We start from the raw sequence: 21,015 nt of genomic DNA on the forward strand, positions 1-21,015 counted from the left end.
TTGAAGGAAAGCTCTTGAAGGATGGGGGAGGTAGGGAAGGACAGAGTGGAAGGTGAAGAGACAGTAACATTAGGTAAACAGAGATCCTGAGAGTTTAGAGCAAGGTACAGAAGCAACTACCATAAATGAAATTTGGGGGAGAGAAGTTTAAGCAGATATCTTAGGAAGGACACCATGGATTTTTATGATGGAATATCACTGACCACCACTGTTTTTCATTCTGTGTTAACTCTTTTGAACTGTTTTCATTTTGAAACACAAGGTTATGCTTAGACTGGCCCTAAATATTCTGATCACAGAGAAGAAGAAAGAAACGGAGAAGGCAAAAGTGCAAGCATTGGGAGTGGAATGGGGAAGAGGAAGGGAGCACCATACCTAAAACCAAGCCTTTGCAATGTTTCAAAGTTTCCAAGCACTGCCTTCAGGGAGGTGGATCTGAGATCTGTTCTCCCATCTTCTTGCTTGGCTGCCTCATGAAGAAACCCCTTCTCTGCTGCAAACCTCAGCAGCTCAGCATTTGGCTTGCTGTGCATTGGGTGGTTAACACTGGTTTGGTTAACACTTGCCAGGCACATACTTTCCCTTCCCAATCCTATCTATACTCCTCTCTCCTCTATCATTTAAGTTCAAGTCTTTAAAAATTGTCAGGGAGGCAATGAAAAGAAAATAATTCTCACTTTTATCACAGTCACGCTTCAGTTCTGAATAAACAGTAATATCTTATTTGATTATCAAATTCAGTGAAATATAGTCGCCATTTTCAAAGACAGAAAATGCATCCTAAATATTGAGATGAATCAAAGTAAAATTCCTAAAAATATGTAACTTCCAAATGGAAAACAAATATCCTGAACTAAAGGGAATAGTAGCTGAACTTTCTATATATTTTCTTGAAGTGACTGTTTTAAAAGGAAACCAATTATTTAGATATATAACTTCTAAGTTAGTTATTTATACATTGCATTAATCACTTGTGTTTAAATTGGGCACATTTTTCATAGTCTTCCCATACTCGAAATTGTTATATTTTTCTTCATGATATTTTTAGTAGCAGTTTATGATTTGAGACAGACTTTCTCATAGTTTATCACTATAACCATGGTGGGGTTTTTTGTTGTTGTTCCCTTAAAGAAAGGTTTGGCATCCCACTCTTTGACCTGTCTAGCAATTAAATTGGCCATGACAGTAGGATTCATCTAATTTTGTATGAAAAGTATATTTTCAAGGAGTCAAAACATAAAGAGCTTTATTATGACTACTTTTTTTACTTTTCAGAAAAAGGAGAAATATTAAATATTCTGCATCTCAAATATTCCTCAGTTCAGTAACTGTTAAAAATATTTTTTACAAATTAAAAAAAGATACATTGACTCCCTTGTTCATTTTGGCTCAAAATTGAAAATTACTGGCATTGACAACAATATTTTAAAAAATAACAATCAGATTTCTGCCCAGAAAATGATTTTGCTGATACAGTTCTGGTGACAATGTAGACTACTTACCTCTTTCAGGTACACCTTGGATGACGTGGACTCTGAAAATCCAAGTTACACCCAAGATTCCATTCCCCTGTGGTTACTCATCTGGATCACAGACATGTAGACATAGCACCAAGTGGGACTCCATCAATGAGTCAGTCAACCCTTTCATGCAGCAAAACCTTAGAGGGAAGAGCAAGGAGGATGTATTGGCTATTAGGAAAGCGCAGATTGCTGGCAGAAAATGACATCCTCTAATAAGATCTAAGGTACGACTCATACAATTGCCCTAATTTTTAAGATTGATGGGAAGCATAAAGCATTCTTTAAGTTGGTGACTGGTTCCAATAAATGCCTATATAGTACTGCATATGGTTTTAGAATGTGAGTTTATAAAGAAGGTGGAGATCCCAGCTCCCTCCATCATGTCTATATATATATGTCTGAGTGTGTGTTTTAGAGCTCTGGGGAGTGTCTTGACAGAGAACCTGAGCTGGACAAAGCAGCCTTAATCTGAGTGAGCTAACCAGCACCATGAAAATATCAGGTGTCCTTCTGCTCCTCTCTCTGGCTCTTTTCGGCTTTTATTCAGGTGAGTTATGTTTTTTTTCCCCTTAAAATTAAAATCCAATACTTATACTAAACGGGAAAAGACAAATGAATTTGTCCACCATAGTTCAAAATCCTAACAATTTTTATATAAAAGACCAATTCTGAGAGATCATTATAGTGACTGTGATGATGAAAATGGTGATGGTAATAATTACAGAAATAACTTTCATCTGTTGAGCATATACTATATTCTAGGCATGTACCCAGGGCTTTTATGCATTATCTCCAATACACATAGCAAGGTATTCATATCCAAATTCCATATATAAGAAAACTGTGGCACAAACAGTTAAGAAAACTGCAAGGACTTGTAACCAGTAAGCAGAATTTGGAATTTGAATCCGGGTCTTTAGACATCACAGATGATGTCTGTTCCACAGAAACACTATGGAGAATGGATACTTATTTTAAATATTAGCTTGGCTTTCCAAGACAAGGGAAAGCTTTCCAGTCCTCATTATTCTTCTAATTAGGACTCAACTGAAATTGAAACAAGCAGAAAACAGGAAACTCAACTGGAGAATCCTTCAGAAAAAAGTTATTGAACCTTAGAATTCAGAAACATATATGCTATTGGTGAACTAAACAATTCTTCAAGTAGGGGAATATCTTTGGCCACCTAAATGAGCAATAGTCATATATTCTATGAATTCAGATTGTTCAAAGGACAACTGTACTTCAGTTTGATGTTTTTCATCACATCATCATCTGTGTGAATGAACAGGGCCATTGCATCTATTTCTTTCCTTCTTTATTATTCTACTCTATGCTACTGTAGTGGGCAAAATACACACTAGAGTCTCTGGACCCAAAACCTAGGCCCATCTCATCTACCAATGTCCTGTGTCAACTAGAGAAACAGCTCAACTCTCTGAGAGATTCTCTCATTTTTAGAATCCTAGACATGAGACTGAGTCCTGGGACCTTCCAGGTCTGGTGTACCATTTTCTATGACAAAAGTAGTTGAATTTTGCTGCTATCAGAAATTTAAATGCCCAAACATGTAAAAACAACAATTTTTCAATGAGATTGAGCAGATGAAGAAGTCATTGTTCACGGGAAAGTGGTCATATTTTCATAAACAAATCCATTCAAAAATATAAAAAAATGGATAAACGATTTCTGTGATATTATGTAGTAAGTTTGACTACTAAAGCCAAGTAACTCGAGTAAGTGGCTCAGTCAACTGCTGAGATGACATAAAAACAGATTTGACTATATTAAAATCTACTTGCAAAGACTGACTCAGAAATCAACTGACAATCCTCGTATTGCTTCTCTTTAGAAAGGCTAATTGATCTATTTAATTGGACCTGGTTGACCAATACAAACAAATACTATCAATAATACTAAAACAGGGTCCTTGATAGACATGTTGGCATTTGGAAATGCATAGTGCCCAAGAGCCTTAATGTTGAGACCAAGAGAAATGAATTTCAGTCCTGGCATTTCCATTTTATAGCTGTGTGACCTTTCTGAGTCTCATTTTCCTCATCTGTAAAATGGGAATATAAAAGGACTAGCGCTAAATAGGGAAGTAAATGAGAAAATGCATGTAAAGTGCTTAACATAGTGGATGGAACATATTAAGTGTTCAAAAAATGTCTATTAATGTTACTATTACTAAGTTTTAATAACAAGAGTACTAGTTGGACTCAGGCATTGTTATTTAAGCTTGCTTCCACTTTGACATTTCATACATATAAGACATTGGGCAAAATCTCTCCTCTTCTGATCAAAGATCTGTACAGCTGAGAAATGACTGAATATTGTAACAATGAGTCTTCCCTGGTTATAAAAATCACTTGGAGTGTTTACAGAACTATAGACTTCCAGACCGTATTTGGTCTTATATAATGGAATTTTTCAAGTGGTTGTCCTGGGAATCTGTATTTTTAATAATCAGTCACACCATTGCATTAAGGTTCGTAATCACTACAGTAGATGAGCATTAACTTTTTTTCAAATTTAAAAGCTTTGTTCTCTCCTTATCCTTATCAAAATTCAGCAGCTCGTACCAGGATTGAAGCTAAGACTTTTATTATTTCAGGATTTTAAACTACTGTGCTAATTAGCCACAACCTAAAATCACACATACAATTATAAAGATGCAAGACTGTATTTATGGACTTCTTCTCTTTTGGGAATTTAGAGAGATGTAGCAGGAAAAATGAGTCACAGCAAAGAAAATTAGTTTGTCCTTGCCAGTCTAAATTTGGGCCAAGTCTTTGAAGCTGAGTATAGAAAGCAGAAGAACAATTTAGGACTCAAAGAACAAACAACAAACCCAATCCCTTTCCTCAATTGCCTGTGACAAAGTCTTTGGGGAGGGACCAAAAGCACTGAAATTTGGAATGGCAGAGTTAGAGGAAACTTTCCAACCCAACTTCTCCAAAGTGATGCCAGAAATGATAAAAATCATTCCCACAGTAAATTAGTGACTGGGCCAAGACGGTAACAAGAATCTCCAGATCCTTAGACTATTTGTCTCACCCCACTCCAACCTCCAAGAAATATTACCTCATCACAGTCCATATCCACATATCACTTGCCAAGTTCCTACTGTTCCCTAAGAGGAGAGCACATATAAAAGAAAATAACCAAGCCATGACTTGTTGAGATGGCCAAGAACCAAGAACAAGTATCATCCTAGGCTTGGGGATTTCCTAATTTTGCAAATCTCACTTTTTGCGTATTCAGAAATTACAGTGTTTGGATTTTATGCTTTTTTTTTCAGGTGTCTTCAGTCAAGGAGTTCAGGTCAGTACATAATTTTATTTATCCTTCAGACCTGAGTGGTTGTTGGCTGGTACTCCCTGACCAAAGAGGCTGTCTATGAGTAAAAGAGCAAAGAAATGGACAAGCAGGCCAGATGAAGAAAACAGCAGAAGTACTTAGTTTTCTAACCACAATATCTTTATGAGAATATTGTTTTCAGTTTAAAAGAAACTAAACACCCACTCCCAGATTTTGTTAAAGTAAAATGAATATAAATAAAAATAGAATGAACTTGTGGTAACATTTATGCTCTTTCACTGATTTCACTGTGTGATCTTAGGCAAGTTACTCAGCTTTTCTGAGCTACAATTTCCACAGCTATAGAAAAGGGATATTATTATTTACCTCATAGAATTAGACTTAAATTACATAAACTATGTGGGAGCATTTGGTAAACTATGCATAGTTACAAAAACTATGAAAGGATTAGTTATTGATCAATAATTAACAGCTTCTGAAAGAGTTAAGACAGCGGTTATTATATTCTTTTTAGAAGTAAGGCAACCAAGAGTTGACAGAAAACTTCTTTAGTGCTTTGTACTGAGTATACACAAACTGATCAATCAAACTTAAATACAACTTGGGTTAAAAATTGGAATGGGCACAAATTATCTTTATTGTTTGGCTGATTTTTTCCAAATTAATCCACCAACATTTTTCCAGTTTTCTTGTTCTAACTATCAAAAAGGCAACAGAAACGAGGTATTTGCTCTGCCAATCACATCCCGTGTCCATATTGAACATTAATACTTGACTTGGCACTGGTTGTTGTTTGCCTTGCTGTGCCCAAGAAACCTTGGCATCGAAAGTTTCCAGACACTACTGCCAACTAATTGGAGTTGGCAAAGAAGTTGAAAAATATTTTCCAATCCTAATATAACTACTACATTGCATAAGACTTTTTTTTCAAATTTTAGCATCTCAGAAATTGGAATGTATCTTACAATGAAACACACCTTACAATTAATTGCCTCTGTGAGTGTGTGTGTGCATGCACCTGTGTGTGTCTAATGCATGCACACGTGTGTTTGTACTGGTATACATAATTGTACATTTTAAAATTGATTTCTTATGTTTAAATACATATGGTAGCACAGCCTATGTTAAATATCCAAAAAAAGAAACATGAAAAGGACATGAGATCCAGCCAATACATTTTATACCCCATTAGGTAGTAAAATATGATTAAGACCATTACACATAGGTTTTTAAAATATGGAATTTAATCCTGATTTTCTCATTAACACAAAAGTCACTTCCCTTCTTTGGGCTCTCATTTCCCAGATTGTTAATGTTTCCCAGATTTTTAGTGGTTCCTAAAGTTCATTTAAAATAATCTATCTGCTTGCTTTAGGATCTCTGGGGATGCTTACTAAATATTAATATGTAGATCCTCAGGGACCATGCCAGGCTTACTGAATAATAATCCCAGGTGGGAGGTTTTGAATCTGCATTCTAAGAATCTAGTGCTGGGATGTACTGACTTTGGAGTGCTCAAGTATGTTGGAGACTATATAGATGAGCTCCAATTTGAAAACTTCCTGTCTGTGTAGTTTGAAGGATGTCTCTTTCCCTTCTCATTGCCTTTGTTTCTACATCTGTAAAATGAAGAGTTGGATTTAATGATCTTTAAAGCCCCTTCTGGCTTAGGTATCCGAATCAGTCTGAACCAAGCATGCCTTGCGAAGACTGCTGTCTCTTTTCCATTCAAATATAAAGGGCAGGGGCTTCCCTGGTGGCGCAGTAGTTAAGAATCCACTTGCCAATGCAGGGGACATGGGTTCGAGCCCTGGTCCGGGAAGATCCCACATGCCGTGGAGCAACTAAGCCCGTGCGCCACAACTACTGAGCCTGCGCTCTATAGCCCACAAGCCACAACTACTGAAGCCCACATGCCTAGAGTCCATGCTCTGCAACAAGAGAAGCCACCACAATAAGCCCGCGTACCGCAACAAAGAGTAGCCCCGCTTGCCGCAACTAGAGAAAGCCCGCGCGCAGCAACGAAGACCCAACGCAGCCAAAAATAAATAAATACACAAATATAAATGGCAAAGAGGGTACCACCTTTAGGATGACATCAAGGCTACCCCTTCTCTTCTGCATGCCTGGAAAGAGGGTGACAGTCCCAAAGCCAGGCAGAAAAAGTTGAAACTAACCTTAGAAGCATGCCTGCCCAAGTTTGATCCAGCCAAGACAAAAGGAAGAATGATTTTTTCCAACACTCAAGTCAACCTTTTCATGCCAAGAAGTCTCTTCATTATGAAGCATCTGATGGGAGATTACCGCTAGCAGTCTAAATTAGAGATTTGTAAAAGTTTCTCATTCTTTCAAAAATATTATTTGAGCTAAACAAAAAGCATGTTCTGAGACTTTTGGAATTCATGGTCCTACAAATTCATGGTCATTTCCCTGTAAATGTAAATGACTAATATGCTACCAACTCCAAGTAGGAACATTAAATAACATAAAATAATAATAAAATAAAAATAACTTAAAAACTACAATTTACCATCACCACCCTTCATTACAGAAATTGTAGTATAATAACAAATGCTTGAAAGTCATAATCTCAGAATAAGGATAGTCCTTTAACCTGGATACATTTTGCTTCTAGAATCACGTACTACACTATGTTTATTTTTCTTATTTCCCCTATCAGGCTGTGTATTTGGGAACCATATACTTAAAAAGATGTTTAAATGAATATTTCTGATTGGAATTAACAAACCTCTCAAAAACAATAATTGGCAACCATTTTCTTTTACAATAATTTTGGGGATATCTAAGTTCAGTTTTATTTGTATTTTAAGATACATACATGGTAAATTTTAATAGTAAAACAATGCTCCATGACTAGAATATGTTTGGGGCTGTTCATTTTTCCTAATTAGCTTGAATTCACTTATGATTAATATACTGACAGAATACCTAAATACAATTTGGAGATGTTAACCAGCCTCTACGACTTAACTACAGAGGAAAACTGAAGCCTCAGAAAGAGGACCTTGCTGAGTCAAGTTTACCAACAGCAGTAAAGCTATGCAGTCTACAACTCAGGACCCCTGACTCCATACTGAGTGAGCTTCCACAGCTCCATGCTACCTATAACCAGCAACAGAAAGTCATTGTGCAGTTCATGGGAAAGTGCTTTGAGCAGTATAATTGTCTAACAAATACATGTCTTAAACAAAGAAGTAATTAAAACAATAGTTTCAAGTAAGATAACCTGTCTCCACATGTTGAAGGAATTCTGAAACTTGAAGGAAATGGAGGAAAAGAGAACAGAATTGACTGCACTGGCTCAGGTCAGAAATGTTGAGGGTGGGTATAGGTAGTAAATTTGGAATTAGTGAAGAAGCTTAAGATAAAGAAATACATGAAAGACAACATTTGCAAGGGGATAGAAATGATGTTTTAATCTGAGGGTAGGCTGGGGAATCTGAAGAATGGTGCTGTTATGAAAAATGGAAAAATTAGAATGTAAAACTAGTTTGGAGGGAAAAATAAAGTTATATTTTGGTCATAAATGAATATTAAGTAAGAATCAGATTGTTGACTAAAAGTGTCTTGTACATTTCTGACCAACAGACATTAGAGTTAGAGATTTTGCTGAACACTCAAGAAAAAAAAGTCTAGGACTCATTAGCATCACCTGGGAAAACATATGTTCCCAGAGAAAATCAAGTGTATAAAATTTTCTTGAAAATGAACATGAATACTCAGGAGGAAACTAGAAAATACAATAAAAAGGATAGAGAAGATATAGGTGGAGAACTGGAGTACTGACATATACAGAAATCAGGAAAGAGTTTTGAAAAGATGGGAGTGGTCAAGAGTAGCACATATAAAGAAATCATGAACATTTTATAAATAGCCAATGGATGTTCCCTGAAAGATGTCATTTTTTTAGACCAGTTTTGGTAGTGTGGAAGGAGCGTGAAAACCGGGAAAGTAGAAGCCAAGTCAGGGAGGGGTTAGGAAAACTGGTACAATAAAGAAAGGGATTGATTTAACCACATAAGTAGTAAAGGGAAGAAGAAATGAAGTCCTACATCCGAGGGAAGTTGTGTCTGAAATTTTTCTTTGGATTTATTTGTAGAATTAAAATATTAAACTAAAATATCAATGATGCTGACTCTTTAGTTGATTTAGTGACCATATAAACTCACTTCACACCCAAGTTAAATGATTTTGTAGTCACTGTTAGCAAAGATGACTAATTTGGGTAACAAAAATGTCACTGCATTCCAAAATATTTTGGAAGGCACAGTTCTTTGAAGAACCATAAGAGGTCAGGCTGATACTAAACACTGGCACCCAATGCCTGGAAGCAGTATCCGAAAGCTGGACTATCTAAGGAAATAAATGGAGGCACTTGTTAAATTCAACACCAATCTAAAATTTTTAAAAAACTGTTTTAAGGGCTTCCCTGGTGGTGCAGTGGTTGAGAGTCCGCCTGCCGATGCAGGGGACATGGGTTCGTGCCCCGGTCCGGGAGGATCCCACAGGCCGCGGAGTGGCTGTGCCCGTGAGCCATGGCCGCTGAGCCTGCGCGTCCGGAGCCTGTGCTCCGCAACGGGAGAGGCCACAACAGTGAGAGGCCCGCGTACCGCAAAAAAAAAAAAAAAAAAAAAAAACTGTTTTAAGCTAAGTAAAGTAGGGTAAGAAATAATGGGCTCAAAAATTCTAGAACGTGATACAATTTACATTATTAGTGTTTATAATAGTAACCTTACACATGACACTTTACAAAGTGTTTTCATAGGATTTATCATTACAACAACCCTAGAAAACAGGCATTACCGGCCCCTTGTTAAAGATGAAGAAATTTAAACTCAGAACACTGAGTGCACAAAATAATGCAGCTAGTAAGTGGGAGAAACAGAATTCAGACTTAGGTTAGTCTAATCCCATCTTCAGGATAATCCCCTAGAATTACAGAGTATTAGGGCACTTGAAGTAGGCGGGGGTAGGGTTGTCTTTCAGCTCTCCTAGGTCTCCCAAATACCTCATGGAGGACACTTTAAAGGAGAAAAGATAATCCTATTGTCACCCTTTGTCTAGACCTGCTTCAGCTGGGACTGAGAAGCCAATTGCTTGGATTCCGTTTAAAGGAGTCTAAAATAAAAATACAAAAGAGGAGAGAAAATCTCAGCAGAGGAATGACACGACACTCCAAAATCAGCCTACTTCTTTTTGGTTCTGAGAGATGTGGGCTCTTTCTAGTCTCAACTCTGATATTCCTCTGCCTAACTCTCTGTCTCACAAAAGGGATTTCTGGCTGGCTCTACAGAGGCATTCTTAACCTCGCCCAACCTCTGGCGCTCTCAGAGAGTGGTCCTTTTCTGCCCCCAGTCACCAAGCTAAACATTTTCACACAGTGAGTGTAGTGGATCCTCTAGACATAAAGGAGGAAGCATTTGGGCAATAGTTGTTGTTCTCCCACCCAACTGCACAACTAAGGACCCAGCTTTACTTAAGCTACTCCACCGGAAGAAGTCACAGCTAAATCTTGGGTTATCAAAGCTGGACCATCATTAGAGTTTATCTAGTCTGACGGTACTTAGCATCTTCTATGAGTTACAGAGCCTTTCAGAATGTGATGAGAGACACAGTTAGGGCAGGCCTACAATGAGCAGTTTCTTTTCTACAGTCCTCCTCCAGGACTATTTCAAATATTCCACACTGACTTTCTACAACTCTCAGGTGACCACATTTGATCCTGATAAAAACCCTGGGAATGAGACATGGCAGCTGTGTTTTCTGGTTTGGGGGTTTTAATTTTTTGGTTAAGAAAATTGAGGCGCAGATATTGAGTACTTTGTCCAAGATAACACAACTGGCCAATGGCAAATGGCAGAACAAGTTCTATAATATGATTCCTGAGCTTACTTCAGGGATCATGAAAGGCCACTGCAATTTACAGGTATGTAGGTTTGTATCTATGTTAAGGAGGTTTGTTCATATACCGTTTGGTTGATTAGGTTTTATTCGCTGAAATCCTTTGCTTTTCCTAGTCTCATTCCCACGGCGCAGTGGAAGCGGCAAGTGGGTTTGGGGAAGCAGCTGGGTTCTAGAAATTCTCAAAGCGAAGACCCTCCCCCAGTGCCACTCCCATATCTGTTTTCTAAAGGACAAAAGGCGCTACATCACAAGATGAGAAGGCCGGCTGCCAGGGAAAGGTGGCTTAAGGAGGCGTCTCTTTCATGTAAGAGACTTTCTTTTTTTCTTTTCCTTACCTGCCCTGAGACGCCACCTCCGGTATCTTCCCCATAAGCGTCTTGGCCGTAAACATCTTTGCCCCGGGTGTTTTATACATGGGTAACTAATTAGCCGTAAGGCAATTTTGCCGTAAAAGTTAACAGGTTGATCGTAAAAGATTAACAGGTTGATCGTTCGGGTTGATGATTCGGTTTCCACTGGTAGGCAGTTTGGTTTCATTTATCCATTGATTCAGTACTCCAATTTTTATATTACATAAATCTTAGCCCTCATAATAGTCTAGACGGTGAGGAGCACACTGGCAGTCTTAAAATAGTGGATGATAAAGACTACACATATGGGCTCGATAGAAAACATGGTGATAATACTTACTTGACAATATACCAGGAACAAACAACAGTGTAGAAGCTTTTACGAGGTAATTCAAAGCTTAGTTACAAATGTGCATCCTAGTATTTGGAAAACAATACCACTGTTAATGAAGGCAGAAATTTTAGCAAAAAAGAAACAGTGCGATGCCGATGCCAAACGAGGAGACGAATCAAGCAAAAAAAGATATAATACTATGAACTAAAGACGTTGATGGCAAATGCTTAGGTACAGCCCACAAAATTAAATTAGGTATTTGTGCAATATGGCCCTGAATTTGCACACATTTTAAATGAATTCAAACATGCTGTATTTTGCAATAAAGTCTTTTTAATTTTGCTATGAAAAATAAATTTCATTATATCCTCATTAATGTCCCTCTTTTATTTTTAGTAATTTTATCTTTTAGAGTAAAATTGCCTTAGGGTCAACTAGCTATCAGTGAACGTGTTTGTGGCAAAAATGCTTGTGGCAAAGATGCTTACAGAAAAGAAGTTTATCGTGAAAATATTTATCTAGAACCTGTAGAGACACACATATCTCTGACTTGAGATGCCCTTTTCTCAGCTTCCACATTGCCTCTATTTGTCCCACTACGGCATTTACGACACGTTGTGCTGAAATTACCTGTCCCTCTGTTTCCCTAATGCAGATAAGATGGTGAGCTTATCGAGATATTTATAACCACTTCCTCTTTGTATCACTAGCACCCAAACTGTGTTTTCAAAATACTATCAATAATTACCCATTAGCTCTTTGTGAAATAAAGGAAAATATCTATGATTATTCTGTGGTTTAAAGAATTTTCTTGACTCAAGCACACAATTGCAAATGTGTATATTAATGACATAAATACAAAATGCATTAGCTTTTGAAAAAAATATATTCTATGTTTTATAATATCCTAAAGATTTTCCAGCTTTTATTTTCTGTTTGGAGACCTAAAGAAAAGATTACTCTCCTGGAAGTGGTATGAGAGGATGGAGTGATCTTTAAGAGCACAGGAGAGAGTGGGCCTGTAGGTAGGACTGTAAGAAGCCTAGGTATCTCCTATCTGACCATGCACTAAGAAAATCTCTAGTTAGCACCATACTACCCAATCTTAATAGTACAAGATGCCAAATTTCAACAAAAAGTGTATATTTAAGAGTCTCAGGTACCTTAAATCTGATATATGTGATAATATTTTTAAACTCAGTTGTATAGCTCTTTTGCTGGGCATTTTCTCATGTAAACCTTCAGAGGGCTTTATCAGTATATAATGGTTTGCTAATACTTTAAACAAATGGTTCCTCTTACCTCTGCCCATACAGTCCCCTAATAAGGTATTTTAATAAAGCCTACGTGGCCTGACTATAAGCATGGTCAAGGGTATACCATGACACTTGGTCTTTATTTCTCTCTATGAGGATGTGTTGGAAATCAACCATAGTATACTGTTGGAAATTCTGGGTCAGCTATGAGGAGTATGTTCAAGCACTGGTCTCAATGCTTCTGGTTGTGTGGCACTGGTAAGCCACTTAATTTCCTGAGGATCAATTATACATATTGGCTAGAGCTTCCCTGGTGGCACAGTGGTTAGGAATCCGCCTGCCAATGCAGGGGACTTGGGTTCCAGGCCTGGTCCGGGAAGATCCCACATTGCCGCGGAGTAACGAAGCCCATGCACCACAACTACTGAGCCTGTGCTCTAGAGCCCGCAAGCCACAACTGCTGAGCCCACGTGCGACAACTACTGAGGCCTGCGCGCCTAGAGCCCTTGCTCTGCAAAAGCCACCGCAATGAGAAGCCTGTACGCTGCAACAAAGAGTAGCTCCCACTCGCTGCAACTAGAGAAAGCCCATGTGCAGCAACAAAGACCCAATGCAGCCAAAAATAAAAAATAAATAATTTTTTAAAACAATTATACATATTAGCTAATATGTATAATATTGTTCAGTGTGCATCTCAGGGTTATTGTGAGACCACTGAATTGATCCATATGAGAATAGTTTGGAGATTATGAAGGAATTAATAAACATAAGACAGTATTATTTTAATGGAACTGTGATGGGGTAAAGTATGGTCCCTCTATTCATGTTTAAATGTCACTTCATTCAACACAGCTGCCATCTGAAGAAGTTCGGTTCTACCTACTGCATATTGCCTGTACTCTGGAATAAAATGGCTCAAATATTATTTGCACGCCAGATATTGACTCAACTGACACTGAATTGAAAAGAATCTTAAAACTTCAGACTACTTCTGAGAGACCACTAGAACCAAGGGGATATATTAGTAGCATAAGCTCTATCATTCCTTCTATAGAGCACTTGATGATATTAATCAGTCATAGCGTGTGTTCTCACCAAGGCTTGATGCAACCTCAGAATCCTTCAAAACAGAGCAGTTTAGGGTAGCCATTACTCAGTTATTGTAGTAGGCACAAAAGTTCAAATTCTACAAACAGACTCTGGGACAGAGTAAATTAACATAATGACATTGGAATTTTGTTTTCAAGAGTTAATAAATGGATGTAGCAGCCACAGGGAAAACTAACAAGCTAACAGATAACATCTGGGAGCTCCTAGCAGTGATCTTTAAAGCAGTGCAGAAGGAGTGCTATTGGAGTTACATTAATACAGTTTAAAAAAAAAATGCCATTTAAAGACCAAAATCTATTCTTAGTTGGAACAATTTAGTGTTGGAGCAGAAAGTCATACCTATAGCATTTGCCTTACTTCTTCTGTAAAAAGTAAACATCTGCCTTACGTCATTATCTTACTCCTGAATACAATAATTATAGCCATGTATTTCCTATTTCTTAAAAAGTCTTAATTATGTTTAATATATTCTAGTTAGAAAAGGAAAGTGATTTCCTATTTCAGGAAACTTTACATCACAACTACATACAATACTATAGATAATTCTAAGTTTGCTGTCCAAAACTTCTGTTCTGAGGGACAGTCCCTTAGAATGCACTAATATCAATGTCAATGTGTTTACTTTGCTAGATTGACTGTGGTGAGTTCCAGGACCCCAAGGTCCACTGCACTCGAGAATCTAATCCCCACTGTGGTTCTGATGGCCGGACATATGGCAATAAATGTACCTTCTGTAAGGCAATGGTGTAAGTATCATACTCACCAAAACTTCCTTGCAAACACAAACTTCCAGAATAAGACTATAACACTTTCCTTGAGATATTCTAGAAAGTTCTACGCATACCCACCCATACAAACTGAAGAAATAAGCTGCAGGCAGATGGGTTGAAAACATATGGGTCTGTGACACAAGTGAACCTATCTATGAAACAGAAATAGAATCACAGACATAGAGAATAGACTGGTGGTTGCCAAGGGGGAGGGGTGGGAGAGGTTTGGATTGGGAGTTTGGGATTAGCACATGCAAACCAGTATATATAGAATGTATAAACAACAAGTTCCTACTGTATAGCACAGGGAACTCTAGTCAATATCCTGTGATAAACCATAATTAAAAAGAATATGAAAAAGAATGCATGTATATGTACAACTGAGTCACTTTGCTGTACAGCAGTAATTAACACAACACTGTATATCAACTATACTTCAATTAAAAAATTTTAAAAAAAAGAAAACATATGGGTCAAAAACAAACTAAAAAAATTATCTAAATTATTTGAAAACATAAACAGTTAGTTTACTTTGTTATTATTAAATTTGACTCAGGAAAATTATTTTTAAAATTTATACATCTTTAAGAATTTTGACACAGTTTCTTATTTTTTCCTTTATTTCTAATTAAAATTTCAACAATTTTCATTCAGTTATGTTTGTTGCTATTATTAATAATTTTGGAAAAGATGAAAGAAATTTATAAAAGTGCAGTCAAGTTTGAAAATTCATCAAAATCAAAAACTTGTGAGAAAATTTATCAAAAAAAATATTACTTTAACCAAATTACTTTCAGACATTTTATTTTATCACAAATTATATATTGCTAGGGCACCAAGTCCCATTCATTCTTCTCTTTTAGTCTGATGAAAAGAGCCTTTCAATAAAGAATAGAGGAGAGGATTATCCCTTATTATCCAGACATACAAACTTTACAGATAGTGTACTAGGAAGATCCTATCAAGGGCCAATATTTATTGAATTTACATGTTTATAAGAAAGAACGGTGCTGTAGATTTTAGCCAATTGACTGTGAGATTCCTGATTAAATATAATTTATAATTAATAAAAATTTATTCAATCAGTCAACCAATCTTTTGGTCTGATTGCTCTAAAAGCAAGGGGGTTTAACCCAGATAAAAGTTTAACCCAGATAAAAGTTACCTCACTTCCTCTATCGCTGTCATCATTTTCTTGTATTAGAGTTTCTTCTATGAATGCCTTAATTTCCCTCAATTTAGTCATAAAATTCCTAAGCACAGGGATTATATAAATCCCTATCAATAATAACAGGGCTAAGCACATAGAATGATATAAATAAATATTGAATCAATGCATAGTACCTGTGTGCCTATGTTTCTATATAACATATCTGAAAAATCAATAACAAAATCTACCAGGAAGAGTGCAGTAGGGTAAGGTGCGATTTGATTTAATGGTCCCATATTGCTGAGAAGGCCTGATATATGTCTGCTATAAAATGCCAAATACCTGAATATTTGGTTCAACTTCTTACATCTTCTATCAGGTTAGAACTACGACAGTATAGTCTCCTTGCCATTATATCTCCTGTCACTTTTACCTTTTCTAGTTGTATACATATTTGTTCTCAGATAATGAACAGTTAAAACCAAAAAGTCTAAACCCTAGTAAAACTCTGAAGTTTGTTAAGATTCAGGCCTTCTGCAATTAGGCAGATGTTACCTCTGAGTGCATTTAAATAACCCCTGCCTAATCACAGACATGGACACCTGTAAAGCAAATGATTACATGGACTATGACAGAGTTAAACCTTTTTCCAACCTCTGTGAGGGATACTAATGATATTGCACTGAGCATATATTTGTCTTTCTTTTTTGTAGGAAAAGTGGTGGGAAGCTCAGCCTAAAGCACCCTGGAAAATGCTGAATCAGAACAAGCGTTTTCTGCTGACTTGCCAGCTCCCTCATCCTTCTTTCTTGCCTCTGCTCTTACTTTTCTCTAGTGAATCCCTTCAATTTATAAAGACACACCTTCTACTCTACCTTGAGCTTGGGGAGTTCAATATATATTTCCCTTGATTCACTCGTCAATAAATTCTGTAGAAGTACTGTTTGTGTTTTTACTTTGTGATCAAGAAAACATACAGATACAATATGGAATATTGACCTGGCGTAAACCTGGATAAAAAGACCTGTTTTTCTGATCAAAATCAACCATGCAGTCACTATGGGATCTTAGGAAAATCCCTTCTCCCTCTCTTATTCTTGGAATTTCAATGTGAATAATTTTTAACAAAATGACCATATGTTTATAATTATTTTCCAATATCTACCATTTAAGTCTTAGATCATGAATTATAGGTTCTTTCCAATTTCAGGAAGAGTATTTTATATAAAAATAAAACATTTATCCTCTCTGGACCATAGTTTTCTTATCTCTATGGAATGATGGATGACATTACTACGTAATAGACATTACATAAAGACACGGTTTATTTGGTTTCCCAGCAACATCGAAGGGTCTAACAGAAAGAAGTGAATATATATTCAATGAATAATGAATAGATGCAAAGTTTCTAAAAGTGTGCACATTAAAGAATGTAGTTAATTGATCTTAATCATGGAATGAGAGAACTGGATGAAATGTGAGAAATCTTAAGGCCCGGAGAAAGCTTACTTATACTGCCAAAGAAAAAAGCTCCAGTTAGCAGAAAAGTCAAAGTTAAAACATAGCTCTTTGGGCTTCCCTGGTGGCGCAGTGGTTGGGAGTCAGCCGGCGGTGCAGGGGACGCAGGTTCGTCATGGCCGCGAGAGGCCACAGCAGTGAGAGGCCCGCGTACCAAAAAAAAAAAAAAAAAAAAAAAAGCTCTTTTGATAATTAGCTCAGTCTCCACGTAGCTGGCTCAATCCTAGGTAAACAAGTTGAATATACAAATATCTCATTCTTAGCCATCCAGTTGGAAGTATTGAAAAATCTCCCTTTGAGTACTCTAATTCAGTAAAGCATGTATTTACAAATAACACCTTCCTGCGTGAACTCACACAGAAGACCTCTCTAGATGCATTTTCTAGGTGATCATCCTTCTGCCAGCAAACAGTTACTGGGTGCCTACTCTGAAGCAGGCTCTGTTCTCCGTGCTTAGAATCCAGTGATGGACAGGGGTGAGAAAGGAAAAGAAAAAATCCCTATCTTAATGAAGTTTACGTTCCAGGAAGGGGAAATAGACAAAAAAAACCCCATAATAATAACATAGTAATACTTAAGGCCAATTGCAATTCTAAGTCAGATGGTTAGAAGAGTCCTAACTAGGAAGACAGGGAGATGAGGGAGTTAGCCAAAAAACTTCTTGTAGAACAGCAAATGAAGAAGCTAGAACACAGTCCTGAAGGCTGAAGCACACCTGATTTATTCAAGGTTCAGCAAGGAAGCCATGGTGATTGAAGAGGAGTGAGTGTGTGGGCAAATTACAGGTGATAAGGTCAGAGATGCATGAGCCAAATCATGAAAGATTTTGTAATCATTGTTAAGATTTTTTCTTTTATTCTTATATATAAAAGTGTGTTAACTATAGATATTAAGATGTTTCTGTTTGTAAAATCTCAATTATATTTTATGCACATAGATGTTACCCTTTATGTATATAATGGAAGAGGGCCTAACCAAACTGGGGGATGCATTTGATATTTAGGTAAAGAGCCTGGCAGTGGATTAGGTTGTGCTAGGGAAAATAAATACCTTCTCCTCTGTCAAGTGTGGCATTTGCACTCTTCCATGCTTAAAGGTTGTTCCCCTTGCTGAAGAAAAATAACTACATAATACGTAATTAGGATAAGGTGATTCTTAAGAGGGTGGATCTTTGAATTGTACTGACCAGAATGTGAGTCATGACTCTGACATAAGGTATGTGTTTTTGAACACGTCATCTGACTTCTTTGTATTGTGATTTACTCACCTGTAAAATGGGGATACTAGTCTTTACCTCCTAAATGTACTGTAAAAATTAAGAAAATGATGCATGTAAGCACTTAGTCTCTGATATGTAACAAGAGCTCAAACATCAGTAACTTTTATTATTATATTCTGTCCTCAATTTCAGCATTATATTGTCTTTATAAAGCACTGGTCAGGACACCTTTGCTCTTTTTCTCAGTATTTACATAGATTTTAAAATGTCTATCTTCTGTTCATTTAACATTTTTGAAAATTCACGAGGTGGTTTTTTCTGTCAATTTTATCTGTGTACTAAATTCCCTGCTCATTAGAGAAATTAAGCCCTTTTCTCTTTAGTTTCTGCTCCCTGAAGTTATTTAGCTACTCGAACATCAACATTTAGAGTGCTGTGTGTATTTTGATAACTGAATCACTTCACATTTTTGGAAGTACTACGTCTCTACGTGGCTCACTCCTCCTTTCTCCTATTGGAACTTTCACCTCCAGCCAGGCCAGATTCCTGTCAGCTGTCCACACAAAAATTACATTTCTACCACCTCGCCCTCTCCTGCCTGAAATGCCTCTTGGGCCACCTTCTGTCACTCTGCCTGCCTTTCTCCCTCATACAAATCTCATATCTACATCTTAAGACTACTATTTATTTGCAGGCTTATTTCCAGTGCCATAATTGAGTAAGTGAGCAAAATACTATCTCTTGTCTAGTTCTGAGCTAGTCTTTGGGTATGAAAGGGAAGCATATAAAAAGCAAACCACAGAAGACCAGCAATCATATGCTTCTTAGAAAGAAGAAACAAGTCCTATATAAAAATCAACACTCAAAATACAGGAGTTTGGGTTCAAAGATGTATACATTTGTCAAACCTCAGTGAATGTACACTAAAGATTTATGCATATCATATTTTGTGAATTTTACATCAAAAGAATAGGGTGTAAACATGTAGTGTAGTCTTAGCTATAACATGCATAGTGAAGTTCTCAGAGGGAAGGGCACTGATATCTGCAATTTATTTTAAATTGCATCAAAGATGGATTAATAAATAAATGGATCAATATGGGATGAAACAAGTGTAGTAAAATACTAATGGTTCAATCTAGAAGGTGGGTTTATAGGGAATCACTGTAAAATTATTTTAACATTGTTGTATGTTTAAAACTTTTCCTTACAAGTGTTTTTTTGTTTTTGTGGTACACCAGCCTCTCACTGTTGTGGCCTCTCCCGTTGCAGAGCACAGGCTCCGGACACGCAGGCTCAGCGGCCATGGCTCACGGGCCTAGCTTCTCCTCGGCATGTGGGATCTTCCCGGACCGGGGCACGAACCCCTGTCCCCTGCATCGGCAGGCGGACTCTCAACCACTGCGCCACCAGGGAAGCCCACAAGTGTTTTTTTTAATGATATTTTAAAACACACAAACTCTGCCAACAGGAGCAGATACTGATAATTCTGTTTATGTTCCTCATTGTTGTGATATCCAGGAAGGAACACAATGTTTCAAGTATAGTTTGTACTCTTCAAAGCATAAAAAAAAAAATTTATTTGATCTGAACACCCATATCTATCATTATACCTTCAGATGACAATGGGAACATTGTCAAAACTGGGTCATAATAAACTTATAACCACTAACTATCCTCAGGCATGTTTTTTGTTGTTTTTTTTTTTCCACACCAACTGTTGCCAAGTCACATCCTTCTCAGCTCTTCTCCATTTACTGGTTTTTTGAAGTGAAATTCCTTGCAAATATGAAATGGTGTGTCAGTGATTAGGCTTAAGTGAAGGGGGCTTGTCTGGGTTTTTTTCTGTGCCAATGTAAAGGTTTCTTGAAGTGGACACACACAAACTCAGACACACACACTCTAAAATGAAAAGGGGAAAAAGGGGGAAAAAAGGCCAGAGAAAATAATAACTAAGATAAAGACTGAAATAATTCACCACTAATAAGGTTAACCAACTATATACTATTTCCCATGGTCACTGTGATAAGCCCACAAACATTATCACATTAAAATTTAGCAATAGTTGTGAAGTTATAGTCCCATTTTATAAAAGAGAAGCCTGAGGTAGAGAGATATAAATGATTTGGCCATGATCCTATAGTCAGTGTGTTTCAGAATCTGGATTTACTCAACATGGTTACGCCAACCCCATGTTCCTAAACTACCTTTCACATAATCATAGTAATTTGAGTGACTTGGATATAAGTGTTAAATTGGAGGGATTATATCGTATATATTTGGAGACATCAGAAATGGAAGTAGTCATAATTCAACAAAGGCTTAAGCAAATATGTAAAGAGGGTGGCATACGTCTTCCATAATTCCTAATATGTGAACAATTATGTTAATTTTGTGATGGGCCTACAGCTCTAGCCTGAGAAGGCCTGGTTCAAAAGGGCTACTAACCCTAAAATAGGCATTTAGTGAAATGTTCCCTGTCTCTCTCAAACTTTCCTTTCTTCTTTCCCAGTGCTGGTATTTGTGACTTTACAGA

The 21,015-nt window shown here is 37.1% G+C and overlaps 1 protein-coding gene across 1 annotated transcript; it reads left to right on the forward strand.

Annotated features, from left to right (window-relative positions):
• Nucleotides 1-1,624: 1,624 nt before the first annotated feature.
• On the forward strand, nucleotides 1,625-16,663 carry LOC137220833 (serine protease inhibitor Kazal-type 6). The gene is made up of 5 exons (XM_067730122.1): nucleotides 1,625-1,747; nucleotides 1,939-2,070; nucleotides 4,828-4,850; nucleotides 14,453-14,568; nucleotides 16,456-16,663. The coding sequence occupies exons 2-5, from the start codon at nucleotides 2,013-2,015 to the stop codon at nucleotides 16,499-16,501; spliced, it is 243 nt and encodes an 80-aa protein (XP_067586223.1). The 5' UTR covers nucleotides 1,625-1,747; nucleotides 1,939-2,012; the 3' UTR covers nucleotides 16,502-16,663.
• The last annotated feature ends 4,352 nt before the right edge of the window (nucleotides 16,664-21,015 follow it).

Source organism: Pseudorca crassidens, chromosome 3 (assembly GCF_039906515.1).
Source record: "Pseudorca crassidens isolate mPseCra1 chromosome 3, mPseCra1.hap1, whole genome shotgun sequence".
Taxonomy (NCBI): domain Eukaryota; kingdom Metazoa; phylum Chordata; class Mammalia; order Artiodactyla; family Delphinidae; genus Pseudorca; species Pseudorca crassidens.

Bases quoted from the DNA above. Each gene is read 5' to 3' on its own strand.
- LOC137220833 (XM_067730122.1), top strand. From the start codon at position 2,013: ATGAAAATATCAGGTGTCCTTCTGCTCCTCTCTCTGGCTCTTTTCGGC. The intron at 2,071-4,827 runs GTGAGTTATGTT...TTTTTTTTTCAG, and splicing joins TCTTTTCGGCTTTTATTCAG to GTGTCTTCAGTCAAGGAGTT. The intron at 4,851-14,452 runs GTCAGTACATAA...TTACTTTGCTAG, and splicing joins TCTTCAGTCAAGGAGTTCAG to ATTGACTGTGGTGAGTTCCA.